Genomic DNA, 22,992 nt, shown 5'->3' with positions numbered 1-22,992 from the left:
TGGGAAGATGATTTTAAATTGAACTGACATTTCAGTAGTTAAAGCAATTTAAATTTCTAACTTTAGAATTTTTTTGATTGAACTGTTTTGATAATCATACAGTATTTGATTTGTATAAAGCTTGACTGGCAATTTGGCAAAAGATTTGTATTAAGTTTCCATAGTGGTACCAAAATTATTTCCACAAAATAATACACAAGAAGTTTTATCACTGAGTGATAAAATTGTGTACCTTTCAGTTACTGTGATTTGATGCATTACTTCAACAAGTTTAGCATCCTGTGTCAAGGCAATTCACTTAAACCTTGTAAACACTATCCTATAAATATGTTTAGTTTGCTTTCTATAAACTTATTTTCTTTTTAAATTCTATTCTGATAACACAAAGTCTTCAGATATGTCAAATGCAGACAAAGTTTTCAGGCTCTATGGCAAAACCCCTCATTTGAATAGTTAACCACATTTCCCTGTCTCCTGGGGGAAGGCTGCTAATCAGCGTTACAACATGTGCCTAAGGAATAGCCTACTATCTCAAAAAACGCCAACCACCACTTGTCCTGTCCCTCCTCGCCTGCAAAGAGGTCTTTGGAACTGGCTGGAGAGAAGCTAGATTTTAGTACCAATATGCAACTCTTTCTGGCTTCCAGCTCTACCTACGTTTCCAAGATTAGAAGGATGACAAAAAGGATTGAAACTACATGTGAGACAAGCTTCCACTCCTGCCCCATTCCACACCACCACAGCCTGAGGCGGAGGCACAAAGTAAGGGAGTTTCTGTTCCTGCTCCCTGCCTCAGTCCTCAGTGGAGGGGTGAAGAGCTAAGTGTTTTCCTAAAAATAAAGAGGGTGGAGAGAGAATAAAATGCTTGAAATAGCAGAGAGGGTGAAATGCTTTGTAGGAGGGGGCTGAAAATTTAATTGTTAGAGGAGAAATGGAGCAAGAAGAGAGGACTGATACACTGTAGGAGCAGGGAGGACAGAATCAGTTATTTGCAGGAATTCAGAACTGATTAGTTGGAGAAATGCTGCTGCTCCAAAATTCAATGAATTAATGAGAAATTAATGTATGTTTAATTGATTAATTAAAATTATTTAACTTGTGTTTTGCACGGTATCTGTCCTAATAGTCTCACATTAAATGCCCTACTCTAGTCTTTCCAGTGCACGTGCACAGATCTTCTTGCTGCTGCCAATAAAATATGTTGTCTCAGTTCTGCCTAAAATAGGAGATTAGACTTTCTCCATTAGAAGAAAAATGTAGTAATGAGAAACAACTATTTTTACCTATAGCTAATGAAGGCTGACATCATGCAGAATATTTTTCTTGAATGCTTAGAGAAGCAAAACTCATGTTATAAACTAGGACTCTATTAAACTATTCAATTACTTTACATTTAAAGAAAAAAACGAACATTTTAAAAGGCCAATTTTGCATTCTCTCACCCTGCTTCAAGACCTTAGCGTGACCATAATAGTTAAAGTAAAGCTACTATTGGAAGACAAGGGACTCCTTCCCTTTATAACATTAAAGTCAAAGGTAAGTGTAGAAGTTTAACCACAAGGTAACTGTTGTGACAAACCATCAGTAAAACAATAGTAACAGAAATCAGCTTCTAATTTTATGTGACAAAGTAAGACACTAGATATACTTGTATTTGAAATGCCATGCTATCAAAATCTTTAAAATAGACTCCTATGTAGAAAGATTCCATTTAGTTTCATGAATTGTGACATTTTGTAATATCTTGCCATTTATAACAAAGTAAATTAAATTAATTCATGAATATAACTATTTGATATGATTCTCAAAATAAGCAGAACATGTCATGTTTTTCACTATTTGTAAAATCAATGAACCAGCTACAGATTTACTACTATATGAAGTTAATAGACTTTGTATACCTTGGTTTTAATCTTGTCTATTTCCTTTTGCAAATGTAGTTTGTCGTCTTCCAGGTCGTTGCGATAACGTGTTGTAACTTCAAGTGAAGCTTCTGACATCGATTGCTTTTTAAGAGCATCAGCAAGTTCTTGCTGCAGTTGTCTTACTGTACCCTAATGAAATATTTTCAAGTTTGTATTAATAAAGACTACAAAAATTAGTATGAGGAGTCCAGATCAGGATTTAAAATATATTTTTTGATTTGTTAGGTTATATATGTCAACAAATCCATTCAGGAGAGCACTAAACGGTAAACAATCATGTCTGCCAGTGATGTGCCTAAATAGCTGCAGTCTCCCTCCCACCTGACCACTGCCAATCAAAGCCAGTTGGACAGCTGGTGCCAACAAATTCGGATTGCCATTTCTAGAGAGGTTAAATGTTTTAGCCTGTTTAGGATGTGTGCTATCTTCTCCTCATGGTCATTTAAAAAGAAAGGGTCTTGGTCATTCCAGTGATGTAGGAAAGGACTTTTACAGAGAGTTTTCATTTTTAAGTCGGGTTTTGTTTTATTTTTTTAAGATATACCAGAATGCAGATTTCTCCATTTAGGCATAAAAGCCACAGTCTGATTGAGTGTATAGTTGGGACATTTAGGACTTTATTTTTTTTTTAAACCAGATGCCAACCTTTATTATCTTCCTTACCAGGACACTGAGATTGTTCAAAAGTGTTCAGAGGAATTAGCGACCACTCTGGTTATCAAAAAAATAAGTCACTGCTTCATATTCACAACTCCTCTACTATCCTTTTCTCTAGGTTTCCCACTCCACTAAAGAAAAAAGCCCCACATTTTTAAATCCTCTTGAGGTTCCCATAAAAAAGTATGTGGCATATCAAAATCCTCTCTGATTTTCCACCATCTTATTTTAGAACAACACCGCCCTCTCTCTGCTGACATATTGTACTTAAAATTTGGGTAGCTCCGGTTATTTTTAGCATCTCCTGATGGAATCTATTATTTTAACTTATTAGCATTTAAGACCTACAAAAAAGACTCCAGGAAAAAGTGGCTGACAGCCCTGCTACAAATTCTTTTTTTCTTCTTTAAAGTAACCTTGATAAATTAGTCATTAGGTAGGCCTTCAACACCTTAACATATCTGACCTTCTCAGAGTTTCTGGAATCATAATACATAAAGGTAAATGCAATTTCAGAGTATCAATAATTTCCCAGCAACACTAAACTTAAGGCAGAGATCTGCCTAAGAATTGCTGACATTGAGGGTTTATTTTCAAAAAGACAAGGGACAGGAGAAAATGTCTGAAAGAACATTTCCAACTTAAAAATCATAACTCTGTCTGAAAATTTTGTATCTAATCTTCTTACAAGTAGCACATAAAAATACTACAAGAGAAAGAGATTACAGGGAAAAAATAGTTCCCTCCAGGCTTGTTTGTTTACTTTGGGTGTAGTTCACCCCACTGCAGATGCTAGCACATGGCCTATGCATCATATAAATTTCAGTTTGAAGGGCTTAAATGGGATCTCAGAGATATATAGACTTGTGCTGGCCTCTGCACAGAGGTGATTTTCACTCTTGTGTAGTTGCAAGCACTTTATCTATAGTTCGATTCTAGCTGTTTTCCTTTTCAGTCACTCACTTTCCATTTTTGTGTGCAGTCTTTCATACAGCAACAAAGGAGCAAAAACATGCTTAAATCTCACTGAAAAGCATAAAACCCAGCAGGCGAAGCTTGGACCAATTGTAGTACCTAAAACTAGCTCTCATTTGAAGGTGGTGACTAGATTTCAAATTGCCAGCTCTTCTCCACTTAGCTGTCTCTTACCAATTGTCCACTCTTCCCAAGGATTCTTCAACAGATTTCTACCCATGCCCAAATCTAGTTTACTCTCCCTTGTGTTCAGCGTCCCTTTCTTAATCTGTTACTTTTCTTAATTTTCTCCAATATTCTTCTTTGTCCTTGCCAAGGCTGATTCCCCACTCTGGCACTTTGAGTGCAGAAGGTGGGGGCCTGCAAAGACTCTAAAAATTAATACTTGCCACTCCAGGTTTCTATTAAACTCCCAAGGTTACAGCTTTTCTCTGACTTTGGATGGGTAGATGCTGACACCACCCAAGTGCAGAACCCCTTTGAGAGCCCAGGAAGGCGCACTTGGGAACTCCTTACTGTGGGGTACCCTCAAGCCCTTTTACCTTTAGCTGTTGCCAGCAGCTAATTAAACAACATGTGCACAAACCTCTTAGGACACAAAAATCTAATTCTGTTCTTGAAAAAGATAAATTTTATTAATAAAAAAGAAACAAAAATACATCTGGGAATTTAGGCTTTTGCTAGATTAAAAAAAAACAACTACAAGGATTAAGCATCAAAAATAGGTTTCCTGAGGTCCAGCTTAAACGTTACAAGCAAAACAAAAGCATCTGGGGTTAGCATAGTGAAGTCCACAAGCCATTAAGAAATAAAAGGGATAAACCTAATCGCGTCTTCCTAGACATTTCCTGATCTACTTACATATCTGGGGTTTTAGATGAGTAGTTTCTAGGTATGATACTGATGATTTTTATACCTGGCCCAAGCTTCTCACAGCATAACTGCCTCTCCCCAAGAACAACAACAGACAGACAAAAAGACAGTCTTGTTTCAATTTTACAAAAGTTCTAGCCTTCCCACATTAGCTCTTTTGGCCAGGTGCCCACTCGCTTCCTTTTACCTATGCATAGCAGAGAGACTTTTTAACCCTTTACAGGTAGAGCACTTAGAGAACAGCTACTAAGAGTGATTTTATAGCTACTGGGTGGCTGGGTGTCCGTAAAATGGAGCTATCTCCCACCCTGCCCCCTTCATTTATCACAGTCCTATTGCCTCACTTATTTCCCACTTCCTCTCTTCTAATCTTTTGCCTCTGTGGCTTTCCTTTGTTCCATGCCACTCCAGTCTAATGCTATCTGGAACTTCTTGAACTGTTTGTAAAGTTTTAATTTCCATTCCATGATGCACAAATACCACTAGGTAAAAACTGAAAGGAGATCACACTTGTAGACAAAGTGGTTTATCCTTGAATAGTCTGAATTCGGAAGTCATTGCTCAAATCTTCTGAGCAGAATACATAGGTGAGGGAAAGCAGAGATGGGATTTATTTGCCACAAGCTATTACTATTCCAAGTACGAAACAGATAAGTGCATTCCCCTGTAAGTAAATTACAAAATTATTTTTTCCAGCTGGTGTATTTCAAAATTTTACAAGGGTAAATTTTAAACTTTGTTATGGGACCTTCAGTGAATAAATGGTAAAACTCAAATCACTGTTTGAAATTTTTACACTTACCTCTCTTTCTACTTTCTCTGTTTCATATTTAAAGACTTGCTCCCTTAAATTATTACATTTTGTGATTAATTCCTTATTTCTCTCTTCCATTATATGAACTTGCTTTTCAGTATCAGCTCTAAGTTTACTGAATATATCACTAAATCTGTCTTGGACATCACTCACTACTTTTTCTTTGATGATCCCCTTGTTTTGCATATCTTCCAATTGCTGCCGGAGTAAGACGTTTTCACTTTGGAGCTGTGCCAATCGTTCTTGCATAGATTCCTGTTTTACAATATATTTGTTCATTTGATCCTTCTCAATTTGTCGAGCATGATCAAGTTCCTTTGCCTGACATTGTGCATGACTTAGATCTCTTTGAGTACTTTCCAGAAGCAAAGTTTTTTCTCTAAGTGTATGTGTTACATGGTGAAGTTCATTTTCTAGACTGTTGGCTTTAGTTTCGACTTTACTAAGCTGTTGAGACAAGATATTATTGGTGTCTCGCAGATTGGACAGGTCATGATTGAGCTTGTCTTGCAAACGAAGCCATTCATCACGCTCTCTTTGTAGTGTTCGCTCAACATCACTTTTTGATTTCCGACAGCACTCAAGTTCTTGAACAGCAGAGTTCAAACGGGAACGGAATGATTCCATCTCTGTCTCCAGTCTATCTTTATTTTCTTTTGCATGCTCTATTTTGGAAGTTAACATTGCAGATTCTGTCTTTAATACATTCAGCTGTCCATTGTACTGAAAAACTGTTTGTGTCAAAGCCTCCTCATTGAGTTTTAGCTCCTTCCTAAGATCTTCATTTTTTTCTTTCAAGACCTCATTTTCTTCTAAATATTTGGTTTCTTCCTCCTGGTGCCGAATTCTTACTTGATCAAGCTCTAGTCTTAGTATAGCAATTTCATCTTGCAGTATCTGATTTTTGTGTAACAGATCCTTTTCTCTCTGATTATCAGGTACCTGAGTAATTGAGAACATATAAACAGAGGTGAGAGGGGGGGAAGGAAGGGAGAGGAGTTAAATTTCAAAAAACTGAGAACAAACATGCATTTTGATGTTTTCTAATAATCAACCTTAACTTACTTAAAATAGCTTTATAAACTACAATCTAATTGGATGAAAAGGCTCTGAACCCACATTATCTTTTAGTGGATGAACTCACTGGAACTGGAAAATACTATTCAGCAACCAAATCAGTAAGCCACATTCAAGTGTCTTTTTTATATCAACAATAATATAAACAAAGCCTTTAAATATTTTAAATCTAAAGCCTTTAAAATATATTATAGTGTTACTGAGTACATGTACGCTTTAGTGTATATGGGTGTGTCTTTATATTCCTTTAAAAATGTGGTTTAGGCTTGTTATGCCATTTGCAGAATCAGCAACAGAACCAATGAACCTGATTCATTGTGTTTTTACTTCCCGATTTATTATCTCCTTCTCTGACTTCTATTTGAATATATATACTATATCTTTAAACTTTATGTATTATCTTGGCATTAAAGTGTGGTTTTTCCATGTATACTTCGTTTTCCTTCCCTCTCTCTTCTTTCCCATATTACTGAAGCTTAGGTATGTAGTCTTCCAATCATCCAAACAGCATAATGTACTCAGATAATAATCAAATAGGAGATGTATATGTAATCTCTTTTGCTCTGGAAAGGGATAATTCATCCACTGTACCGAGAATTTTGGGTAGTGTGGTGAGGAAGAAGTATGACCAAAAGTTGGAGTGCTCCTGACAAACAGCTTCTCACTGTGTCAAGCTCAGGCATGTTAAATGTAATCACATTACTTTGAAGATGAAGTTACACTCTCAAAAGTGACTGTAAAAATGGGTTTCCTGGATTCCACGTTTATCTCTCAGTGGCTTCTGTACCAAATTTGCTCAGTTTACAAATAAACAGCTATTTTTAATAGATGTGTTCATTCTGCTTTGTCCCTCACTGCTAGTAGTAAGGAACTCAAATGGGAACTTTGTTATCTAGTATATGATTGTATCTGAGCCAGAAAAGGATCCAGATCAATCTCCCTCAGCTTCACTGGCTCTGCACTGCTAGCAGAAGTTAAAAGTAATTAAAAAAACAACAGAAAACATTTTAGAATATTGTCAAAAAAATAAGCAGATGACTGAAGTTGAGAAAAGTCATTTTTACTTTACAAATTTTCTAAGAGTATTTGGTGGATACTGCCATCCACAGCATACCAATTTTAAATCTGAAAGTGAAACAAAGATAGCAATGTTTACAAAACTATATTACTTTTATATATTGTAAATATTCTGGCAAAGGATGGCATTTTACGTGAACGCAATTAGCAAAACATCCTTTGTTTACACTTAATAATGAACACTGTGTAAGCAGGGGCAGCTCTAGGCATTTTGCCGCCTCAAGCATGGCAGGCAGGCTGCCTTCGGGAGGTCTGCCGAAGCCGCGGGATCGTGGCGACCGACAGAGCGCCCCCCATGGCTTGCCGCCCCAAGCACGCGCTTGGCGTGCTGGGGCCTGGAGCCGCCCCTGTATGTAAGTTTACTTGAACTGGACAGAACACTGCTTACTTCTGAACTTTTAGCTACTGTTATTTTAGTCTCTTCTTCTATTTCTTTCTGTTTCCAAAGATGGTTGTTCAAAATACCCTCTTGTAGAGCTCTGGCACTCTGTTCTTGAGAGAGCTGTCTCTGGATTTCATTACGTTCTTCTTCAACCTAACACAAAAACACATTTTAAACATTTTAATATTGGAAAAATATACTAGATATAGTAATAATTGTTCTTTTCATCATGGCTTCCTCACCCATATATGAAGAGGTTCTGTACATTTGCCTAAAGAACACCTCTTTCAGCTATGTCTGCTTCCTTAGAATGCATATAGGATGGAAGTCTATCTTGAAAAGACAGCATTTAATATTGTTTTTACCTGATCTACTTTTAACAGTAAACTGAAAAAAAGTCCAATATTTAGATCACCCCAAACATTAAAAAAAAACATTTTTGTAATAAATTTTTCTTTCAAAGATGAAAGTGGTCACAAGTAAACATAGCTCTAAACTTTCAAAAATATGTCCCCAAATTATGGGCTTAAAGTTGCAAATACAATTACTGCACCTGCAGTAATTACTGCAATTGCTGACTAAACTCCTGATTGCCACAGAAAATACACAAATAATTGCATTTGCAATCTCAAAGCCTTAACTGAGACCTAGCTAAAAGTCAGGTTCTTAATATCACTGCACAGTAATGTACAGCAAAATTTAGTTAAGACATTAAACCTCAGAAATGTATAGCATCTTGACTTTAATAGAACTTAGGTATGTGCTTAAAGTTAAGCACATGCTTAAATGCTGTGCAGAACAGGACTTCAGTGCTTCGCTGAAATGGGATTTATACACTTGTGCTCAATCCAAGACTTTGTCAAATTGTTGTACAAACAGTTCAGTGTGTCCATACTAGCCATGCTTACTGGTGTCCTGAAGTGTTGCAGTTTTCGCAACATCCACAAAGTCTGTTCTAAACCATTTCAGATGCCCTTTGTGTACCGATCATACAGTTCCCGGCACAGCTTCCAGAAGCAATTGATTCTGGGAGATTTCAAAATATTGATGATGCAATATGGGACAGTAACAGAAAGACCACCTGAACCATTTTATTCTGAACCATACTAGTTCCATCCACATTTGCACTAAACCTGTAGAAGCTGAAATTGTTCAGACTAATCTAGTATTTATTCCTACTGAGAGCAAGTCTAATCTAAATGGTAGTTGGTACCAATGAAAACAATTTGGATCTCGTATGTGTAAGAACAGGATGTGATCTACAAGTGTAGTAGGAGGACCATGCTATTCTTACCATAGTAAGTTTCTCTAGAGAAGACAAGGCATAAAAGTCACAATGGGAAATTGCTATCATGTTTTGAGGATAAGTTGGAATGCAAGCTGATTTTAAGAATTTTCAATGGTAAAGAAGCCTTAATGTTAAATACATTTCAACACTGAAGGTTATAAGTAGGTCAAGCCTAGTGAAAAGATCCATGGGATCATGTGCAGACAGTTGAATGGTACACACCTCATAAATACAGTATGAGTGTTTCAATAGCTTAATAATCATATTTGAAATACCCAATCCTTTAATATAGAAATCATGATTCTTATTTTATAAAGTCAGTGCCTCATTGAGTATCAACTAACTATACAAGCCCCATAAAAACTATTTCTCAGAAATAGAGACCATGAATTCATAGCTTTATGACGTTTTGCTTTTTAAAAAAAAAATCTGTCAACATTAAGTGAAGACTGACACTGAAATGCAAGTCAGAAACACACAAAAATGGTGTGTTTTCTCTGAAAATAAGAGAAAAAATAAATCAAATGATCTTTTCAACTTAAAGTGATATTCTCAATATTCTTTGTCACTTACTTCTTAAGCTGAACTAATTGGACAATTTTAGATTATTTCTGAAGCTGTACCAAAAAAACCCCAGTCATCTCTGATGAGCAGGTTACTTTTCATGGAAAACTAATTTGGTATTGAAAATGTAAGGAATCTACAATTAAACAATTTGATCACCTAGTATCACTAATATCAAATAAGGGTAAATGAATTTTCCAGCGTTTGGTATTGAATAAAGAATCATTTTGCAAGAATGGACACCCTGCTTCCATTTTAAAAGTCTAAATAACTATAGCCTTGCCGAGATACAAAATTTGAGTCTGCATCCATCCATGATCTGCAAACATGGTCTGTGGATATAAAGTGGATATCTGCAGATTTGCAGGGCTCTATAAATAACATACACAGTTCTCACAGCTAGGAGGTCACCAAGGGACACAAAATTCTTACCATTTTTCGAACAGTATTCACAAGGCCTTGTATTTTCTGAGGTGTTTTCCTCCTGAATCCCAGGTCTAATGTAGTTGAAGGAAAATTAATCCCTTTACGAGCACTCTCTCTCACAGGAGGAATAGAAAATGATAGAAGAGGGGAAGGAAATCTGCTTTCAAGTCTGCTGGGAACATGTGCTCTACACAAAGGAGTAGAGGCAACAGAGCCTCTAAGAGGCGGACTAGAGAAAGAAGAAATGGGCTCCTGATGAGGCTGAATAACTTTCTTCATTCTATTAATTCTACATTTGCCAGACCTCTTGCTACAATCCACACAGACAGAAGTCAAAAGGAAATTTCCTAGCACTCTAACCTCTGAGAATATCCACTTTTGAGCAACACAACTGCAGTCTTCGCAAATATTTCTTAAATCCACATTTTTTTCAGCTTGTTAAAGATCTTCTCTTCCAAATTCCCAAACAAAATATTAAGCTGGAGATAATGGGATTCCAGGAAAAATTATAAAAGAAAATAAGGCCCGGGGAACTTAACAGAGTGTCCTGAAGTGAGACAAAACCCTTCCTTAATTTCTTGATGTTTGTTCATAAGCTCTATCTTTATCTCATAAGCTCTAAAAATAGGCAGGTATTTTAACTATTCTTAAAATTGAACTCAAACAGGCAAATATAGCAAATTTAAAATAAAATCAGTAAACTAACATGTTGTTCTACTTAATTTTACAAATTTGTAATCAATTTATTATGGAAAAATAAAAATATGGAAATACTATAAATAATGATACATCCATATCTGCATCTGTCTCTCTTGCTGTGTTCATCTGACATCACAAAACACTAGAGCTTTGCTTTCATGGCTAATTATGATGTCACTAAAAATTTCTCCACACCTGCCTACCTTTATAACACAATTTGTTCTCAATCATAAGGTTACAAAGAAACAAGATACACATTTGTCATTCCTCTAAATTCAATGAAGCAGGGAGAAATGACAAATATTGTTGCCAAGAACCAAAACAGAACAATTATCAGATATTTATCTTCTTCACTTTAGAGAATCAATAAGAAGATTAAGAACTTCTAGTATACCACCCTGGCATATCCACATTTTTTAATATGGCTTAGTACCACAAGCTCAATAGCATCTGGAAAGCAGTGACCATTAGGGGTCTGAATAAGCCTCCCCACAGATCAGGATTGTTGGCAGATAACAGAAACTGAGGGCTGCTGGGACTACAGTCCCTTTTATGCCTATATTCAATTAACAATATGATCAGTCTGAGAAAAATAAAAAACAACATGGAGTAGATCTATAGAAGCAGCATAGTAACATATGCATTCTCAGAATGAGTGCTGGAATCTGCAGAGCCAGCCCTTGAAAGAGAATCGTAGTTTCATGAGCATGCATGTAGAGAATTATATACTGCCATTGTAAACGTTTGACTTTACATTTTAAAACTCATTTCTTAAAACATATTAGAAGAGCACATCTGAATTAAAACAAATGGGAAGTAACATATACAAGAAAATTGTGCTGAATTACATATCTTAAGATTTAATAAATAATAACCTGTTTCAAGTGATTTCTCAATGTTCTCAACTCCATTTCTAGGCTCCTTTGGGTTAGCTCAAGCTGTTGTTTCTCCTCCATCTCTTTACAGTACTGATCTTCTTTCTTTCTAAGCAGTTCTCTGTTTTTTTCATACAGCATTTCTGTACTCATTCTCTTTTCTTCTTGTTGTTTCAAAGTAAACCTGGTATTTAACACAACATTATTTTAAAACCAAAACCCTGGAACATGCTTGCATCCATCATGAATTTCAACTGTTGATATTTCAGCCCGCTTAAAAATTTGGTAAAGAGAAATATTCCATAGTATGTAGCTTGAAGAATAAACAAACAGAAGAAGCACATTTTTAAAATCCCCACCACCTTCAATTCTTATCTTGTGACTCTTAAACTGACTTTTAAAGCAAATTGTAACCTCATTCAGAGGTGCCAGCTATACAAAAGTTTTTATGAAGATACATAACACAGAAACTCACCAGTATGTAAGCTTTATAACAAACTAAAATACCACAATATTTGGTTATAAAGTTATAAAAGGTGAAGTTGTAAAACATATTTCTTTACATAATGAACACAATGCCTTAATAAAAGTATTTAATTTTAAGTATCCTCAATGCCATAAGGGCCAAATCCTATATCTTATCCCAAACCATGGAGGTGGGAAAGGAAGGGATTCTCCCTGCCCCCTTCCAAAAAGGTACTATCCAAAATGTTGAGTCATTGTACTAATAATGTGGAACAAAGCATATTAAAACAGAGCAATTAACTTAGAAATAAAACATATGGCCAGATTCTCAAACTAATGTAAATCAGTGGAGCTATGACACTTTACTATAGTTGAAGATATGGCCCAAAATCTAACTAAGGTAAAACTTGGCAGCTGTCTTAAATATCTTAACTCTGAACCTGTAATATTCACTAGGAGTTCCAAATAGTAAGTATAGGTAATACTACCAGTAAACTAAGGATACGTCTATACTACCTGCTGGATAGGCGGGTAGTGTTCAATGTATCGAGGATCGATTTATCGCGTCTCGTCTGGACGTGATAAATCAATCTGCTAATCAACGCCCACACTCCACCTCGGCAGGAGGAGTAAGCGGAGTCAACAGGGGAGCCGCGGCAGTTACCTGGCCGTCCTCACGGCGGCAAGTTAAGTCGAACTAAGATACTTCGACTTCAGCTACGCAAATAGCGTAGCTGAAGTTGCGTTTCTTAGTTCGAACTCCTCCGCTAGTGTAGCCCAGGCCTTAGTGTCTAAGGCAAAACTGGCAAGATTTTAAACATGACTTTTGTATAAATAAACTGACTGCACACCTTGTAGTAAGTAAGCAGAATGTTTTCTCCTCTGCAAAGTTTTTTTTTCATAATGGAGTGTACCTAAAGAATGAAGCCAATAATCTAAAATAAGTTTAGAAAAGTCTTGCTAATTAATCAGCATAAGCTTCAAGCTTAATGTGATAAAAATGACAAGAATTTTTTTAAACACATGAAATTGAACCTTAAGGTACAACATCGATTTAATTTATAGGTTAACAGAGAATGAAGGCCTTGAGGAGAGTTTAGCAATTTTATTTTTTTTTCTTTTCTGATAAGTGAATCCAATTATCTATAAGTATAGAGACAGTGAACAATGACAAAAACAATGCATGGTATGTTTCCTTGTTCCATGATGTGAATAATAAAGCATTTGAGTATTGGGTGACTTTTTAGATATTTTAACCAATATCACAAATCATTAGACAACAGGAAAAATCTGATTGTATATGAGGAAATGGTTGCTTTAAAATCGTGCTAAAGATTTTCCAAGTATTTGTAACTACTAATATGTAAGTGATTCATATTTCAGAATGTGGACTCCAAACTTTACAAATAGTAAGGAAGACAAAGTGTCCTGTGATAAAAAACATTGACATGCAACATCTGAGTCTGAACTTCAAAGATAAAGGGTTCAATGCCATACTTACTGTAACTCTGCTAGACTACAGCTGCTCATGAGTGTAGAGCTGGTATTCATTTACTTGTCATTTTATTTAAAAAAAACCCAACATTCAAATATTTGTTACAAAAATAAAGAGTATATAAGGATTTGGTAAATAGAAAAGAAAAACAAAAGTATGCCAAATTTGGGATCAAACTGAAGTGTCCTTTTAAATACTAATACTTATCTGTTACACAAAAATCAACTTCTAAAAACAGGCTATTTATGTGAACAGTAACAAAACCAAAATTACGCCTCTCCTCCCACCCCCAAAAAAATTCATACTATTCAGATACTGCTCAGGTGGAAGCCCAAAGTTTGATCTTCCTTGACCGATCTGTCACTGCTAATTGTGCTTGTCTTCACCCTTGCTTTCTTCCTTAGAACTGACACAGCCAGAACAGATTTCCTGGCACCCTTAAGGTTCTTCAGTTTGCTGGAGAAAGTGACGGGAGCCAAGACTGGCCTCTCAGACCTTGGATCCAACATGTTTCTGCAACTGGATGGTTTGGCCTAAAGGAGCTCCTTAGGGAGTAGCAGCTGTAATCTGTTGTGCCTCTCATCAAGAGCTCTGGGTGTGAAAGTCCAGCAGATGGAACACCCAGAAGGAAAGAGGTTGTCTCCCAAGCATTTCAGACACTGAATGTGGTCATCTGATGCCGGGAAGACAGCTGGGCTCAAAACCCAGCTTCTTTCTCTTCGGTTCCACCATAACCCAAAACTGAACTAATAACTAACTATACTTATCATCATAGGCATAGTTTGACTTTTATATAATTGGAGAGGGGACAAAGACTGGTGGGGTGAGGCTTGGTGGGAGGCTGGGGCTTGGTGGGGGGGGCTCTGGTTCTGGATGCGGGGGGGTAAGGCTGGGTGGGATAGGGATTCAAGTGCAGGGAGGGTGGCTCGATGAGGCAGGGGGCTCAGTGGGGGAGGTTCTGTGTGTGGGGGGGGGGAGAGGGGGGGGTCCAAATGCAAGGGGGTTGTGTGGACATGGAGGGCTGCTCCCCATACAGTGACTCCTTCTCCCTGTGACTGAGGAGTGATGTGGGCAGGAAGTGGGGGAGGGATACAGCGCTTCCTGGGGTGGGTCTGACCTGGCCCCAGCTGCTCAAGGGGAAGAGGAAGCCCCAGTCTCCCCTCTTTCTCCCAGCAGCTGAGCCGGGTGCAGAATTCCAGTTCTCCCAAGAGTAATCCACTCTGTCACTCACCTGGGCTGTACACTGTGGAAGCAGCTGTGCTGCCTGGTTCTCCTGGGTCGCTGCTTTCCTGCCCTCCCCTTACAAAGATCATGAAGGCAAAGCTTACCTGCTAGCAAAGAACACCTGGCTGAACCCCCTCAACATTCCTCTGTGCCCCCTTAGGGAGATGAGGGAGAGGGGACAAGCAGCAATGCCAGGCGCTCTGTGCCTGCTGGTCAGTTTCCCCACGTGGACTGTGCAGTGAGTCAACAGAAGCTGATCTCTGTCCTCCCCTTATACAACCTACATGGGCAAACTGATTGGCAGGCACAGAGTGCCTTGTGTTGCCGCTCATCCCCTGCCTCCCGTAGTTCCTTCGCAGGGAGGAAGCAGGGCTAAGGGAGAAATCTAGATGCTCCCCCCATACAGCACCTCTGTGACATATTCAGTTTGGGGCGGGGGGGGGGGGCAATGCTCCAGTAAGAACTGGAGAAAACCCAGACCTGAACAGACTGGAGTGGTTCATTTTTGTCTGGCACAGTGGCTGGAAGGAACTGAGGTGGTAGGGGGCACCAGTGCCCCCTCAGAAAGGCTCACCCTCAGAATGTTTGGAAACACTGAGGGGAAGGCTAGGAGACGGTGTGCGAGGACTAACAGACACTGCTTTGAGAAAGTTCTACTATTAGGCTCCACTAGGCAGTGCAATACTCATAAGTGGGAATAGCAGAGCCACTCAAAGAACCCTCATTTTTCCATACTCTCTCCATCTCCTTTTTGTTTTCTGTCATTCTTTGGGGGCAGGGATTGGTCACATTTGTCTGTAAAACACTATGTGTACCCATGGTCCTATATAGAAAATATCTAGAAAGTCCTAATTTTGTAAATAAGCAACTTGTTTCTGAAGATTGGAAAAACAACAGCCTGGAACAGACCTTACTGGGAAACTCTACCAGAAGCATATCACCACACAGTCTCTTTCATATAAAGGTATACACTGGATTGTTTATGGTTAGTGTGACAGAGGTTACAGGGGTAGTTCTCACCATGGCAGCCAAGAAGGGGGAAACTGTATGGTGCGAGATTTAGCTGAGCAAGAGATAGCAGAGGGAGGCAAAAGGGCAGCTTTAGCCCCAAGTAAATCAATCCCTCCCTTTCCACATTACAACAATTAGCTGAACAAAATATTGCATGGAGAATATCTGGTAGACTTTTCAGACAGAACTACTATCAAACAGTAAGTTTTTGACCAAACAATTTTGAGCTTGAGGCTGTAAAATGCTGAGAACTAGTCCAATCCAGCAAAGTACTTAAGAATGTGCATTACACTGAAAAGCATGTTGATCGTCTCATTGACTTTAATTCCAGCATCCTTTTTGCTATTTGCATTTGGACAAAGTAACCTGGTAAAATGCTTATTAGAATTTAAGATTCCGTACTTGAGACTGCTGACATCGCTTTCCCATTCCATTTTTTGGTGATCCAGCATGGATTTCAATTCTCTGGTCTCGTCCAATACTGTTTGTAGCTCTTTCTTTTCATTCTCCAGCTTTCTTACTTTTCCCAAGAGCTGTGTATAGCGGCCCTTTTCACGGTCTATTAATCGTTCATATCCATGAAGTAAGTTCTGAATTTTCAAGAGACTAATAGAATCTGCTTTGTGAAGAAAATCAATAATGTAAAGATATGTGCCCATTTCAATTTGCAAAAAATCAAAAGCACTTCTGATTGCTTTAATTTTCTATACTGTATCTGGAAACAAATGTAAATGTCTCTTTCAGTACTATTCAATATAACAAACATAACAAATGTAACATAATACTTGCTTTTAGATTTCTTTTGCATCTCTGACGAAGAAATACTTTCTAAAAATACTTCTGTTCACTGTATAATTTATATAAAATACATAAAACTATCATTTACATTAAAAGTGCAATGTTAAAACTTTATTTTCATTTTTATTTCATTATGCGAAGTACGAACCAGAGTATACACATACATACTCTGTGTGTGTACATAAAACATTTTACACCTCCAGTGACTGTGAATGCATGATTTAAGTCCAATTCAATAACTTCTATATACTACAAAATGCATGCTTTTACAGAGAGGAGGAGATTTTCAAAGGCATAAAGGGTACCTAACTGTCTTTTATGCCTGGGAGAATCTTCCCTTGTAATACCCGATAGGGAAATTTTGTGGCATGTTAAGTGGTCATTGCTTGTTCTATGTAAAGATACTGTAGAGCAGAGGTTCTTAAACTGTTGTCCGCAGATAGTTCCCTCTAAGGTGCGTGCCTTGGTGGCCACACACAAGAGAATGAAGGGCCACCCACCTGATTAGTGGAGCTGCACAGGCGTGGCTCCACTAATTAGGTGCCTGGACCTTGAGAAGATGCACATGTAAGGTGAAGTGGTGGCCGTGGAGGGAATAGGGGGTAGGTGGGAGGGGGCAGTGGGGTGAGAAGAGGGGAATTTGGGACGTGCAGGGCTGAGGCAGCCAAGAAAGAGGTGACTTTCCCCAGCTCCATGGCTGTGGCTCCTGGGGAGAGATGGCCCTCCTTCCGAGCCTCAGCTCTGTGGCTGCTGCGGCAGGGGAGGGCCCTCCCCTCCTTCCCAGCCCCAGCTCAGGGGCTGCCATGGCGGGGGAGAGAGGGCACATCCATTGCATTAGAAAGGTAAGACTACTAATATTAAAATACGAGTTGTGTGCTTTTATTTGTAGAACAAAAAAAATTAATTATTATTACTTTTTTTTATATAGCGCTTTTATCCAAACTGCTTTACAATAGTTAGCTAATGGTATAAACAACATTTGGAAAGATCATTAAGTGGTCCGCCGAGACCCTCAGCAATTTTCAAGTAGTCCGCAGAAAAAAAGTTTGAGAACCACTGCTATAAAAACTATACAGTAAAGCTATATGACTTCTGTGCAAACTGGAGACAGATACTAAGTTTGATCTCTACTTCCTCTAACAAAGGTATTACAGAGGCCACATACCCAGCTGTGGGGATGGGATAAAGGAGCCCTCTGCTGCTGCAATACTGGATACCATTGTCTCTAAGTGTCAACACTAATAGGTGACCCTTCTGTAATGTCTGCTGCTTGTGGAAGCTAGACAAATAATGGGGAGAAAAGGAAAATATCTAGCTAAAGCTCAGCAAATATATAGAGAATGGGGAGGAGATTCTGTGGAGTCTTTGTAGATATGTCTCCACTGCAATTAAAACCCTGCAGCTGGCCCATGGCAGCTGATTCAGGCTTGCAGAGCGTGGGATAACAGGCAGTTTAATTGCGGTGTAGACATTCAGGCTTGGGCTGGAACCCAGACTGTAGGGACAAGATAGGAGGGTCCCAGAGCTCAGGCTGCAGCCTGAGCCCGAATGTTTAAACTGCAATTAAGAATCCCCTTAGCTTGAGTCCTGTGAGCCTGAGTCAGCTGGCATGGGTCAGCTGCAGGTTTTTAATTGCAGTGTAGACGTACTCTAAGAGGCTATCTCCCTTAATACCTGTGCTGGGGATTTTCCCTCCCCCTGTTGTGTTTCTGGCTCTGGGGCTTTTAGAGACCCTTTAGAGGTGGAATAGGTCCTTTTACCCAGTCTATGAGGGTTATCCTGACTTACTACCCTGAATCAGTGCTTCAGACAGCCAGGGCTCTCAGGGAATGTATCCTTCTTTATGATCAAAGGAGACAATACGTTTGGGAACAAATTGCTAGAAATACCTAGGATTTAAAAATTTGTGCTTGAATTTACAATGAGAATTCAAAGACACACAGGTGAAAAGCATTAATGAATTGTAATCACTTGTCTTCAGTTGCTATTGAAACATAACTCTTTTACCTTTGCCATCCATACTAAGCTGTTCTATCAGCAACATAGCATCTCTGTAGGTTGAAGCAGGCAACTCTAAGTCCTCTGTAGCTGTGTCAGAAGACTGTGTTAATTCATCAAAATCATCTGCAACATCCATCTGTTTGCCAATCTACAAACAAGACATAATTTCATGAGTAAGAAATATTGTAAATTACCATACATTATAACAAAAACAAGGTTATTATTCATTTACTCAACTATTTCCTACACATTGTGGTCTCAAACATGATAGACTGTAAACTTGTCAGAGAAGGGATAGTGATTTACATATCTGGTGAAACACCATGCCCATTTATGAGTGCTTAAAGTGCTATATAAATGATTAACATTTAAAGCAATATTTTTGTGTAGTAAGCTATTTTACAGTACCTTGTTCCTTTCATCTACTGTTTTGGCTCCAGGTCTAGAAAACAAAAATAAATTTTGATATTGGAAAACTGATGTTAAGATAGAAGTAAAGTCACATATTTGTTCTGGAAATATCGATTTATTTATTTAGTAAATGTGAATTCTTTTACGGTCAATCCTGCATGAGATGTGGACAAGGACTCAGAGTACACAGGTGAGTTACCATCAGAGCTGCTTAACACAGTGCTTTGTTACTCACAGTCCAACAAGATGAATAAACTGAGAGCAGTGGTGAACTGGCAAGAACATTGCCCAGAATACGGTAAGTCATGAGGTACTAAGCAGCTGGCTGAAAAAGTAATACTATTTTCTTACAACTAGGCTTGGACACTGACACTTGCTCACATTGCTCAGAACCATGTACACTTCACTACACTCTGCAGTGGATGGCTCTCTGTATAGATGTTCAAAAACACTGCATTCGCAACACTTGGGATTTTGGTTCTTTCACTTCTTTCGGCATTAAGGAAAAAGCCTCTTATGGTCCAAGATAATTTTAAACCACTTATTTTGGATTTCCCATTCTCCACCAACAATGTTTAATTTTAGTTATTTCTTTTCTAGGTTGTCAACAGCTATCTAAATGAGTCTTGCAAATATATTCCATAAATGCAGAAACAATCTTTTTAGTGTGACATAAAATGTAAATATGGTCTCAACAAGAAACAACAGGAACATTTTTTCAATGAACTTTGGATGTTGCAGAGTATTACACACAAAAATGGTTTCATTTTCTTAAAAGACTAAAAATTAAAGTTTCTGACATGACTTTCTTTTAAGCAGTGATAAACTTAATTTTTAATTACTCAGAAATGTACCTGAACTGAGTCACCATGTGATCTTATCTTCCTCTCCTCATCCTGTTCTTTCCCTCACTGATTTTGTTATTTCTATATTTTAGATTAGAAGTTCTCTAACTGTGGTCCATGGGTGACTGCTAATCTGAAGTACGTGCTAGTGGTCTGTTACATGCTGCTAGCTCTTCCTTATTTCTAAAAATATATAGACAGCTAAAAATAGATTCTACTTCCCTAAATATATATTTTTTCATAAGCAGTTAAGCAAAGTGAGCAGTCATGAGGTAAGAGGGATGGTCCTCTCATAGATCAGTAAGATAGGAAACAAAGGGTAGGAATAAATGGCCAGTTTTCACAATGGAGAGAGGTAAATAGCAGGGTCCCCCAAGGATCTGTACTTGGACCTGTTCTGTTCAACATATTCATAAATGATATGGAAAAAAGGTAAACAGTGAGGTGGCAAAGTTTGCAGATGATACTAAATTACTCAAGATAGTTAAGTCCAAAGCTGATTGTGAAGAGTTACAAAGGGATCTCACAAAATTGGGTGACTGGGCAAGAAATGACAGATGAAATTCAGTGTTGATAAATGCAAAATAATGCACATGGGAAACCTAATCCCAAGAATGCATACAAAATGATGGGGTCTAAATTAGTTGCTACCACTCAAGAATGAGATCTTGGAGTCATATTGGACAGTTCTCTGAAAACATCTGCTCAAAGTGCAGCAGCAGTTTAAAAAAGCTAATGATGTTAGGAATAATTAGGAAAGGGATAGATAAGACAGAAAATATCACAAAGCCACTATATAAATCCATGGCACACCCACACCTTGAACACTGCATGTGATTCTGGTGGCCCCATCTCAAAAGAGATATATTAGAAATGCAAAAAGTAGAGAAACGGGCAACAAAAATGATTAGGGAGATTGAACAGCTTCCATATGAGGAGAGATTAAGAAGACTGGGACTGTTCAGCTTGGAAAAAAGATGACTACGAGGGGGATATTATAGAGGTATATAAAATCATGAATGGTGTGGAGAAAGTGAAAGTGTATTTACCCCTTCACATAACACACAAACCAAGAGTCACCCAATGAATTAACAGAAAGCAAGTTTAAAACAAACAAAAGGAAGTATTTCTTCACACAACACAATCAAACTGTGGAACACATTGACAGGGGATGCTGTGAAGGTCAAAAGTATAAATAGGTTCAAAAAAGAATTTGATAAAATCATGGAAAATATATCTATTAATGACTATTAGCCAAGATGGTCAGGGACGCAACCCCATGCTCTGGGAGTCTCTATACTTCTGATTGTCAGAAGCTGGGACTTTATGACAAGGGAGGGATCACTCAATAATTGCTTTGTTCTGCTCGTTCCCCCTGAAACATCTGGCACTGGCCACTGTCGGAAGACAGGATACAGGGCTAAGATGGATCATTGGTCTCAGTATGGCCATTTATTTGTTGCAATTACCACAGTGTGTTGGCATCTGTACAAAGGAAGAGATGCTCAAACATTTGTAAGTAGGACAGCAGACGGACCCTGAGGATTTTCTGTATTAAAATGTATTCCACACTATGAAAAACACTGAGAACTGTTATTTTAGATTACAAACTCTTTGGGTAGAGACATTAGTATTTGTTTTGCGAAGTCCCTTGCAAAACAAATTCTAAGCTCTGTTGGTACTACAGTAGACACTCATTAGTAGCAACATATCAATGCCCTTTTGCATCATAGAATCATAGGACTGGAATGTACTTTGAGAGGTCATCTAGTCCAGTCCCCTGAACCCATGGCAGGGCTGAGTATTATCTAGAGCAAACCTGACAGGTGTTGGGCTAACCTGCTCTTAAAAATCTCTAATAATGGAGATTCTACAACGTCCCTGGGCAATTTAATCCAGTGATTAACTACCCTGACAGTTAGGAATTTTTTCCTAATGTCCAACCTAAACCTCCCTTGCTGCAATTTAAGCCCATTGCTTCTTATCCTACCCTAAGAGGTTAAGGACAACAGTTTTTTCTCCCTCCTGCTTGTAATAACCTTTTATGTACTTGAAAACTGTTATATCCCCTCTCAGTCTTCTCTTCTCCAGATGACACAAACCCAATTTTTTCAACCTTCCATCATAGGTCATGTTTTCTAGACCTTTAATCATTTTTGTTGCTCTTCTCTGGACTTTCTCCAATTTGTCCAAATCTTTCCTGAAATGTGGCACCCAGACTGGACACAATACTCCTAATCAGTGCAGAGTAGAGTGGAAGAATTACTTCTTGCGTCTTGCTTACAACATTCCTGCTAATAAATCCCAGAATGATAACTGCTTTTTTTTGCAGCAGTGTTACACTGTGGATTCATATTTAGCTTGTGATCCACTCTGATCCCCAGATCCCTTTCTGCAGTATGCTTTCCTAGGCAGTCATTTCCCATTTTATTTGTGTGTAACAGATTATTCCTTCCCTATTTACTTCAGGCCATTTCTCCAGTTTGTCCAGATCCTTTTGAATTTTAATCCTATCCTCCAAAGCACTTGAAACTCCTCCTAGCTTGGTATCGTCCGAAAACTTTATAAGTGTACTCTCTATGCCATTATCTAAATTATTGATGAATATATTGAATAGAACCAGACCCAGAACTGCTCCCTGCAGTACTCCATTTGATATGCCTTTCCAGGTGGACTGTAAACCACTGATAACTACTCTCTGGGAATGATTTTCCAACCAGTTATGCACCCGCCTTACAGTAGCTCCATTTAGGTTGTAGTCCCCTAGTTTGTTTATGAGAAGGTCATGCGAGACAGTATCAAAAGCCTTACTAAAGTCAAGATATACCACATCTACTGCTTTGCCCAAGCCACAACACTTGTAACCCTGTCAAAGCTCTTAGGTTGGTCTGACATGATTTCAAATCCATGCTAACTTATCACCTTATTATCTTCTAGATGTTTGCAAACTGATTGGTTAATTATTTGTTCCATTATCTTTCTGGGTACTGAAGTTAAGCTGATTTGTCTGTAATTCCCTGGATTGTCCTTATTTCCCTTTCCCTATGCTGCTCCTAAGTGGCGGTTGCTGTTGTGGGGAGTGTTTGACCAAAGGCATATGAAGAGTTAAG

General features: G+C 38.2%; 1 protein-coding gene across 2 annotated transcripts in view; it reads right to left on the bottom strand.

The window, feature by feature from the left end:
• The window catches only part of LOC123378056 (ankyrin repeat domain-containing protein 36C-like), a 166,091-nt gene that overhangs the window by 63,082 nt on the left and 80,017 nt on the right, over positions 1-22,992 (bottom strand). For both annotated transcript variants that reach the window (XM_045031530.1, XM_045031534.1), the window contains 7 exons: positions 19,035-19,068; positions 18,633-18,774; positions 16,230-16,446; positions 11,633-11,816; positions 7,787-7,933; positions 5,233-6,186; positions 1,902-2,054 (listed from right to left, as the gene is read on the bottom strand). In XM_045031530.1, coding sequence (XP_044887465.1) covers positions 1,902-2,054; positions 5,233-6,186; positions 7,787-7,933; positions 11,633-11,816; positions 16,230-16,446; positions 18,633-18,774; positions 19,035-19,068 — 1,831 coding nt within the window. The remainder of the gene's footprint in view (positions 1-1,901; positions 2,055-5,232; positions 6,187-7,786; positions 7,934-11,632; positions 11,817-16,229; positions 16,447-18,632; positions 18,775-19,034; positions 19,069-22,992) is intronic.

Source organism: Mauremys mutica, chromosome 1, assembly GCF_020497125.1.
Source record: "Mauremys mutica isolate MM-2020 ecotype Southern chromosome 1, ASM2049712v1, whole genome shotgun sequence".
Taxonomy (NCBI): Eukaryota; Metazoa; Chordata; order Testudines; family Geoemydidae; genus Mauremys; species Mauremys mutica.
This window is presented reverse-complemented; position numbering and strand designations above follow the sequence as displayed.